Source organism: Varanus komodoensis, unplaced genomic scaffold (genome assembly GCF_004798865.1).
Source record: "Varanus komodoensis strain SLA01 unplaced genomic scaffold, ASM479886v1 scaffold12, whole genome shotgun sequence".
Classification (NCBI taxonomy): domain Eukaryota; kingdom Metazoa; phylum Chordata; class Lepidosauria; order Squamata; family Varanidae; genus Varanus; species Varanus komodoensis.
In genome coordinates this window covers 24,951,915-24,962,204 of record NW_025335349.1, presented here as the reverse complement: position 1 = coordinate 24,962,204, position 10,290 = coordinate 24,951,915, and the positions used below count along the sequence as shown (strand labels likewise).

The 10,290-nt window shown below is 41.6% G+C and overlaps 1 protein-coding gene across 4 annotated transcripts in view; it reads right to left on the bottom strand.

Moving 5' to 3' along the window:
• Nucleotides 1-3,875: 3,875 nt before the first annotated feature.
• The window catches only part of CNPY2 (canopy FGF signaling regulator 2), a 15,617-nt gene continuing 9,202 nt past the window's right edge, over nt 3,876-10,290 (bottom strand). For 3 of the 4 annotated variants that reach the window (XM_044421945.1, XM_044421947.1, XM_044421944.1), the window contains 3 exons: nt 9,894-10,091; nt 8,678-8,774; nt 3,876-4,991 (listed from right to left, as the gene is read on the bottom strand). In XM_044421945.1, the coding sequence (XP_044277880.1) occupies nt 4,948-4,991; nt 8,678-8,774; nt 9,894-10,091 (339 nt within the window). In that variant the 3' untranslated portion in view covers nt 3,876-4,947. The other variant, XM_044421946.1, reaches the window with a different exon arrangement.

The following is a 10,290-nucleotide window of genomic DNA, read 5'->3' as shown; positions in this document are numbered from 1 at the left end:
CTCCCTGTATCCTTTTGGTCTCGGTTTTAACTGTCCATATGAAACTAGAGATTACCGGTCTGGAGACCCAAACACTAGAGAAATACAGCGGCAGTGGCTTACTCTTAAGATAGTGAAAGGTCACGGTGACACTGACGCTGCTCGCGCCCTTACACGTCAAACTGTCTGGGTTGTGAGTTACCTCCGCACGCTGTCAAACACCAGATAGCCGGAGGCCTTGCTAGGGATGGTAGAGCGACCCTTCCAGCTCCTTTTTACGCCGCGGCAAAGCACACTGAATTGCATGGGACAGCCTTCAAGGCTTCCCCAGTCGTCATGCCCAATTGACAGAATTTTAGGAGAGTTTCAAGCATTGTCTTCAACTCAACAGCCGTGCGCTTTCCCACTGCTTTTCCTCTTACCACGTAGGGCACTTCCAGTCAGAGGGCTCCAAGTACTACTAAAGAGGACGCTTCATACAGTTATTCTGCCTCCTTCTTAATTAACTTTCCGGAAGTGGTAGTGGGAAATCACAGGAGATGAACAAGCTGCAGATTGTGACATCTAGACACCCGCTGTCTTCACATTCCATGGAGAAAGCAGGGCAATTGCACAATAAATGCCTGTGCCAGAAAAATCAGTTAAGCAAGATAGAATTGCTTTAGGTGTCCTTCTCATTGGTGGTCCTAAGAGCCATCCATCTGGAAGCACCCTAGATCCTAAGTAAAAATGCATTGAACTACCTTAATTATCTGTCTTAACAGGCCACTGAATCACTATGGTTGTTATGCTGACACATGTTATATGGAAAAGTCACTACTCAATTCCTGAAGCAAAAAAACATTTTTCAGGTGCGTGTTACTTCACTGTCTTGGCACCTCCTTGCAGCACAGTGAATTTTTCAGGTGCCCTTTCAATCCATTTCTCACAGTAATTTGGCCTATCACATGAAACCTATTCTAGCCCAGCATAGTGATGTCTCAGCATATTAGTGTACTATAACAGTGGAAAAAAGGATTTGGAGATCATTTATTCAGTTCATAGGAATATGGTAATGGTCCGATCCTCCCATTGCATGACAAAATATTTACATCTAGTAAAATACCTCATCCTTTTGCTTTTTTTCTATAATGCCAAAAGTCGTCATTGCAATTTCTCAGCTGCAGCAGGGCAGCCCTACTGCTGTGCAGTAGGGAGGTGATTGCCTGAACCCAACATAGTGATGCTGAGAGGCAGAGAGTAACAGCAAGCTGTGGAAGGACAAAGCTGTGTGCATTACGGAGCCTGCAGTTCTGAGGTGTCAGCTTTGAAGCAGCTTTGTCCATTTTGCTCAACTTCTCTAGGCAGATGGGAAGAAGAGAGGTCATCTTGTCCTTTGCTTCAGGCAGCAAAATGCCTTGAGCCTACCCTTTTAAACTACTTCCTTTGAAATGGGATTAGGCTTTACAAAGGCATACTTTCAAGTTCCCCTCATCAAGGAACAAGCATGTTTCTTTAGCACAACAGCATGAGGACATGACTGAGTGCTGTACTAGTATTGACATAACGTTGGATTATACCACTTGGCAGAACTGAAATATGCCTCAGAGGGATGGTAAATTTTACAGAACAAATATCTTGCCAACATCATACCAGTGGACTCTGTCCAGACTCCTTGCTCTGGTACCTCATGTTCAACCCTCCCTCCATGGGCTACCATGCCCCTTACTCATGTCCTGCTGTCTACCTCAGCCTTGATGCCCCCTCATGCAGTTTGTGACTATCAGAGAGCAGCAATGTCAACCTGAACCAGAATGAAATGGCCACCCTAGCATTTTCTTTCCAAAATACAGGAGAGGCTTTTTCTATCACTTCACCTAAAGCCTTCAGTCTTTCAGATACTTTCAGATACCTATTTTTCTGTGTGGAAGAGGTGTCCTCAATTTCCAGTTTTGTAAGTTTCCTTCAGCCAAGAAGGGAGGTGAGGCATTCCAACTCAGCTTCTAACTTAAATCTAAAAATTGCTTAGTAATTCAAATATATTAAGTGGCATAAAAGTATTATAAATCAGTATTTAAAAATAAAGAGCCGCAATGGAAAATAACTTTGTTTCAAGAGTTGTTTTGCTTCCACTACGTTATTCATAAATGCAATGCATACAAATATCACACACAGAGTGAAAGGTGAATTCCTAATGCTGGAGCCTTTTCCTTACAGAAGCTTAACAAATGGAAAGTCTCAAAGTGCTTTGGTACCTTTTGTTTTCCTGCTGCAACAACCTAAGTAATAGGATGGCTCTGGTTCAACTGGATTGTTTTTGGTTTTTCTTGTTCTAGCAATGAGAAATATGATCATTTGAACTAATCATGTCCACACATATGCATCTACTAAGATAAATACAAAACAGTAGACATATTAATCTCTTGCAGCAAAAAAGCATCCTATCAACATATGAAGATACGAAGTGCACTCCAACCCCCCGAAGCTTTAAAGTGACACAGAACAATTGTTTTCTGAATAATTCAAACAGCAAGTGAAATGGTCTTGCTTAGAAAATGGACCACAATGCATATTTGGAAAGAAGGAAAAGGATACTGTATTGTGAGAGCATTTGAAAAGGAGGCATAGTGACACAGCTGGAAACGAGGGCCAAGAAGAAATCTGAAGAAAATAGCCAATTATAGAAGTTGAGATAAATCAGGGATTGGAGAGATCATATATCCAAGGTGCTTGTTTCAATAAACTGCTTTTGAAAACTCTTTGGAAATTTCCATTGGTTCAGAATGCAGGCCAGGCTATTGTCTGGTGTTAGATGTTCTGTTCGCATCCCTTCATCTGTGTTGCCACCACTCTGCTTGCCAGTCCATTCAGATGCAGTCTTTGCATTTAAGGCTCTTAACAGCTGAGCATCAGGGCATCTTTAGGGCCACTTCTTTTCATCTGAACCTACTTCGGTGCTACTATTTGTGCCCCCCCATGTCTGCAGTACTTAAGTTACAGGATACTTTCCTCCATGAGATCTGCTTCACGACTTACCTTTCAGGGAGTGATGAAAACCTGGCTTTTAAAGAAAGCTTTTCTGACTGAATTAACTGATTATTGGTCTATTTTGAATCTGTCCCTATACTTTTAAAACTTTCAAATTTTACTTCTTAAAATTTTGCCATTGTGAGCTGTTTTAAGTACTTTTCTACCTTGATAGGCAACTGTTTAAATAAATAAAATAATGGCAATGGTAGTGACTCCCCACCTCAATAAGGATGAAGAGAAAAAAGAGAGAGAAAAGGTTTTTCTTCTTGTTCCATATGAAGAATTTTCTTCTTAATGCTTACCTCTTCAATATGTTGCATTGTCCAATAGTAGTTTAAGTCCTACAGTTCAGCCAATGTGATTTTCAGCAATATTGTCCACAAAAGAAATAAAGAGGGTCATTCTTATCAAACTAGAGCTTGCAATGATGTGCTCATATCTACTGTAAAAATAAGACAGAACTGTATAATTGTTACAACTCTTAAAGAGCCTAGTCTGGACAAAGGGCAAGAGATGTATTCCAATCATCGCAGAGCACTCTTAACATGCAACTGAACAATGCACCTGTGTGATGTGAGGATGTTTAAGAGCCAAATTCTGGAGAACCAATTTACCCTTCTGATTGCAGGGCTGCACTTCTGCAAATAGCAGCAACTACCAAGTCTGAAGGCAATATTTGCTCAAATTTTACAGTTTCCATAGAATTATTAGGAATGCCCAGAGGAAGGGGGAAAAAACTCTTACTCAGTGTTTCATACCAACTGGATGGATGGTTGCTGGTGTATATACTGAATGTAGACTTGTATAGGCTTATATTCAGCATTTTTACATTATCAGGACATGTATGCCACCACACACAAGTGAAAAAAACAAACTATACAGAGAACTCCTGCATCAATCACAGCATGATTTATTTCCTCACCATCACTGGTAGATCTGTGACCCAGAGTCATAAAAAACAGGTGATAAAAAGGTATCAAAAATTTTTAAAGCCCTTTGAAAGAGTTCAACACTTCCCTCATTTATCAAATGCCTGATACTCCAAATCAGCACAAGTGGATTACACAAGCAAGTTTATACACTGATGTCGAAGCTGACAAAAGAGCGTCTCAATTGTAACACAGAGGTTTGCTTGCTACTTGACGTAGGTTTGGAGTTTCCACAACACTGCCAACAGTTCCATGGGGGCAATGTTCAAAGTGGTAACCCAAACCACATGTTACACCATCAGTGACCATTTTGTGTGGCTTCTGCAGGGCCAGCACCACATACCGAGCAACCGTCATTTGTGCTTGTGCTGTTCCTCCTTGCAGTGGTTTCCTTTATGGGCTAATTATAAGAGCATCTGTGACAGACTCTTCCCCTCTTCCTGTTCAAAGGGTTACCCAGATAAATTAAATGACTGAAGTTGTGAGAGTTACATAATATGGTGGTAGCAGAACCACAAATTAAATAACCTGCCCAGCATTACAACAAGAGCTACATTTGGGACTCATAAAACCCTGCTGCTTGGGTTCCACTGAACATTAGAACTGAATCCAGGAACTGTGCTGCTCATCCCCTCATTCAGTCTCCAGATCACTGTGCCTGCATACAGCACAAAGTATTAAAAAAACAAAAGACACAGTGGCTATGCAGTGGAAAGCATGGCTTTTGAGCCTGAAATGGACATCTTTCTGCTCCCTTTAAAAATAACAACAACAGTAACAAAGGTTTGATAATAATGGATGTAAAGAGAGTCAGATGAGGGACACAGCACCTTGTGTTTGCTTAGTAAAAATCTCCAAAGAAACTTTGCTAGTGTTTTCTTCCAGAGGTGCATCTTTGGTTTCCAGATTGTACAGAATTATTCCCAAGATTGAAAGACGATTGCTGGGACAATGACGAGAGCTGTAAGAACGGAGGTAATCTAGAAAGGACTAGCCAACACATCCACCAGGCTAGTCAGATCTTTGCATTTCATAGTTCATCATGTGTCAGGTGCAAGGCATGGTCACACAGATCTAAAAGAGAAGCATAAAGCATTTTACTTTATTACAAGAACTGGAACTTCCAGCTAGATTACAGGGCTGCTTCAGTCTTAACAGTATTTTATCATAGCAGTTCTAAAAGGTGATATAATAATCACATAACTGTTGGAAGAAAACCCATTACTTTAAGGATCCCCAGGATTATTTTCACTGTTTCTTTACATGTAACTTTAGAATTTACTTCAATATTTAATGACAAGTGGACAAATTTGATAACCACACTCTAACCAGAAGGTGTCACCCCAGGGCAATGCTTCAATAAAGGCAAGTTTTTCAGCACCCTAGTCTATTTCTTTTTACCAATGCCACCTGAATGTTCATGCCTTCCTTCCCTCTTCCCATCCCAAGTCCTGCTAAATAAAAAGACACGCCTTAAAAACATACTTGAACATATTTGAACATCTGGAATTTGTATTATATTACCATTGCAACAGAACTGGCAAAAAAATTAAAGACTCCCTACTCCAATTAACCCTTTGTTCTCTAATCCTACACCTGCACAACTTGTGACCCACTAATGGTTAGAGTTCAAATGCTGCCTGCCAGCCCTATTGGGGCCTGCAAGTTGTTCCCCCTTGCACCTTTGAAGAACCAGACAGACAATAAAAATTAGTTTTGAATGTGTAAGTAGCCCACAGATATGGCTAGAAAGGACTTTGTTAGGCATGCACTGTGGTGAACTCTCCCTCACTTGAAACATCTTGGACAGCTTGGCTCTTTTTCTGAAAGCCTGATTCAGCTAAGGGACTTTTCAGTACAAACAGGATTGCTGCTTGGTTCTTTCATTGTCTCTTTCATGTAGAAAATTGAACCCATGATGACTCAGTGATTGCTTTCCAGACGTAGGATTATGCAGGGTTAACTAATCTTTCTAATCAGCATGGACATCAGGAGACTAGCCAAGGCCTCTGGCAAACTAACTAAAAGATCAGGTGAACATGCAATTGATTTGCCTGCCAGGCAGTTATTAAGACCACTCCTAGAAGCCAACAGCAGCTCCCAGCCTCAGCTTGTTAATCTGTGTCAGTATTAGACAGTTATTAAGAATTGCCTTTGTCCAGACTCCCTTGTTTCAGTCAGCTTTTCGCCCAAAAGCAGGAGGATTTATGAGTTAATTCCTTCTCTGGGTAATACAGAAAAGTTATTATGAAACAGAAACAACGGCCACTGGGAAGCACCACAGAATGTTCTGATGGTCAGGAGTAGGTGTCACATTTTGGCTCTACGCCCATGGCATCCCTCCAGTCCTCAAACACTACAGGGCAAAGGTTACACGGAAACAAGTACAGTCGGGTTCGTAGTCCAAAAATAGCTCAGGAAGCCTAGTTTCCTAAATGGTGCCCTGGCAACTGGCCGCTTGCCACTCCTTTCATAGCCAATGAAAATCCAGTGAGGGAGAGGAGAAGGAGAAGACGACGACGACGACAAAGAAGGATAAGCAGAGGACAAAGAAGGAAGACTTTTTATTGGTCTGTCCTATTGCCTCAAATAACTTTCCTGAAATAGTCAAGAAATTAAAAAGGAAAAAAAATGTGAGGTAGTTATAAAAGACAAAAAACAGCTCTCGGCATCTCTCTACATGCAGATAATTCAGGTTTCCGGGGCACTCTGTCGACAATTAAGATTGCTTAGCCTGATCCCAAGAGGCAGTTATCCCTGTGGCAGAATACAGGAATAATTCTGCCAGAACATTGGCATGCTTGCCTGATTAATATATTTCTACAATGCCCTTCAGCTAAACAATTTCATGTAATTGCACTGTACATACAGACTTGGCTTGCATGATCACTGAGGTTTAAACAAGCCACCATAACTAGTTTAATTTCTGAGGTTGCAGAGTATGTTTTCCATAATCACCCATCTGGGTGTAATTTGTCTCATCTGAACCCAGGCAGCATAGCTTATTGAAGGGGGAACCACCATCATACAATCCAAGAACAGGCAATGGGTTATTTGAGGGTTATTTCTGCTTCCAACAAGTCATGTAGCCATGTTTAGATGCCAGGAGAAGTTGCTTGCAAGAAGGTAACTAGGAAAGTTGTACCACACACACATGCTGCCACACACCAAGAATTAAACAAGCCATCATGGCTTGTTTAACCCTCAGTGATCATGTGAACCAGCCCAACAACTCAATTCAGGTATTGTATCAAATCACTAAAGATAAACTGTACTTTGGTGTGAGGCCTAATTTGACAAACCATGGTTTATGACTGCACAAACCAGAAACATAAATCATAGTGTGAAACAGGTATGCAAATTATGGGTTTGTGCTGAACGGAGAAACCTTCCTTGACAGCTGCAGTGCCACCCTCACAGGATGATGCTTTTTAAAGATGGAATGGAAAAGATGGAAAACAAAAGCAGAGAAGGCATTCTAGACCATGGGATGCATGTTCTATGTATTTGTATCCTGTCCTTTCTCCAAGGAGCTCAGGGTTCTTTTTCCTCTTTTATGCTCACAACTGCCCTGTGAGGTAGGACAGGCAGACAAGTAATGTTTGACCAAAGGTTGCTAGATTCATGGCTAGATGAGAATTTGAGCCTGTGTTTTCCCACTCTTGAGTTTGTTGCCCTTGCCAGTACACCACACCAACTGCCAAGCTGTAAGAAGCTTGAAATTATGTCTTGAATTGCAAAGTATGATTAGCAGAAACAATTCTTTGCTGCGATGTCTGAATATAGTCATAGAATCAAAACTACAAGGTAAGTGAGAAGCACCTACTTACTGTGAGGAACCACTTGAGGAAACCATCAGGAGCTGCAGGTTTGGGGTGTGTGTGGCCAAAGGCAACGGTAGACAGGCAGGACCAGAGCCAAAAATGGGTAGAACAGCTCACTTTACTCTCTTCTCTTTCTGCAATGCCCTTTACTTTCCCTCTTCTCTGCTTTTATCCCTGCTCAGCAGGTTGCCTGGGAAGGGAGAGGCCCTTCTTGCCAGAGGTCTGAACTGATCACTTTCAAGTTAGGCCAGGCACTGTGTGTGGATGCTGGGCCTCAGGTTGTTCACTTTTGCTAAACAACAGGAAAGAACTCAACCCTAACAGGATATCGTTTGCTGACAGACCGTGTTCACTCCTCTTGTTCACTCCTTCATTCATTTCTTGTGGTAAAGGATCCTATGCAAGTCATGTTTCCTCTAAGATTGACTTAAGATTTCTTTCTTTGGGTGACAATTACACAAGTTTTAATTAAATAAGGGTGTAATCCTATGCATGTTTAGACAGAAAACCTCATATAACTCTCAGCACCTCCCAGCCAGCTATGCTGGGAGCTGCGGGACATCCTTCTGTCTAAGCATGCATAAGAATGCACCCAAGATCTACATAAGTGTGTGTTAGAATAAAACAAGAATTGTGAAGAACAATTTTGCTTAAGGGGCACACACTGCATCATGGCAGAAGAGAATTCCTCTCTTTATTAGAAAGAAAATGGCACCAGCCACCCGTGATTTGTTTTGCTAGTATTGATAGCAAATAGCACTAACAATGTTGAAAGCATTTATTGTCCAATTAATTGTGTGTGTTTTTAATTGATCAGAAGGCTTTTAACCTAAAAATTACACATTACAGACAGTGTTATTATCATATAAACCACACAGATAGTCCAATGAAGCTATTATGGATCCTACTCACTATTAGCATCAACTGAGTTCTTACCTGTTCGTTTGCTGCACAGCCGGTCCTTGACATTTTCTGCCTCGTGGGAAAAGAATTCTATAAGCTCATCTTCATACTCCTCAGCTATACTCTCACACTGCACAGGAGAACCAAGGAAGTCAGCCATGCTGCTTTTTCCATGTCTTTGTTTCCCATCCCACAGGGATCCAAGCCAAGCCCAAACCCCATCATGCCAGGCCAGCCCAACACTGCTATCATAATTGTCATCTTCTGGAAAGGAGTGCCAGGGAGAATATTCACAGCTCTTATGGGGTCAGTCTGAGTAGGGATGCTAGACCTCTTCATCAGCCATTATCATGTTGTTTTTGCCTCTCTTTGTCTTTGGATGCAGTGCGATCTGTATTATGTGGATGCAAAACATATATGCCCCGATGATCTTCCCTTACTAACCAGAACTATCTTATATTTATTATAGTTATATCCCACTTTTTCCTGTCAGGAAACCAAGGAGGTTTACAACACATGAACCCTACATATGAAAAACAAAGGTGCTGAGAAAGGAAAAGAGGGAATCATTAACTGAGGAGAGAACCACCACCACCACTTGTATTTGGTCTCATAATTCCTACACTATTTCCAATATTTGTTTCTTAGTTTATCTATGTATGCGTATGTTTTGTTAGATTTATATCCTACCTTTTTATTTTTTTAAAGAACTCTAAGGGGCTTACATCATTCTCCTCCTGATACTCACAATCTTATCCCCACAAACAACAACCCTGTGAGGTAGCCTGGGCTGAGAGTCTGTGACTGGCCGAAAGTCACCCAGTGGGCTCCATGGCAACAGCCTGAGTATTATTCTTAAAACTCAAAAAAGACGTTAACTCAACACACATTCTTATAAACTGCTTGAAAAGTATTAGGCAGATTTTGTTTAGAGACTATAGCTCACTGTGGAGGAAAATGATGCAGAGATGGGGATCCTCCCAGCCATGGGTTGTTTCCAGGGGTGTTCCCCAACTGCCCAGCTAGTTATTTGGCTGTTGTTTGTAATATAGCTTTCACACCATGGAGCTGGTTGTGGTTGTAATTATAACACTGCAACTACAGTGCCAGCTGCTTTTCACCTCAAACCCAACACAAGTAATATGTTTGGAGTCCAGAAGAAAGGAAAGATAGACTGCAGCCTGGAGGATTCAACAGAGATCCTTTCCTCCAGCAGACAACTTCCAACTACACACTTGACATTACTCACCGCAAACTTAAGGCTTGACGTCACATCGCCATCAATTTTGGTTTCAGAAAGGTCCATCTTGGTCCCATCATGGGAGATCACCCTGACATAGTTTTTCCGGTGTGTGGTGGCATCCACTTTCTCACCGTAATCACTCATGTTCTCACAGATGCGCTCCAACAGTTCTGTCAGGTGAGCCTCAGACCTGGCGTAGGGCACCTACAGGAGAATGAATGCTGCTTGTCAGGCAGATGCAAAAAGCCTCCTGATCATCTTTGCCATTAACTGAAACACTGACTCCCCTCTGGCATCATCCATTGGAGGTCAATCATTTTGCCAATGTACAAAATTGATTTGTGTGTTCTCTCTCTCTCTCTCTCTCTCTCTCTCTCTCTCTCTCTCTCTCTCTCTCTCTCTC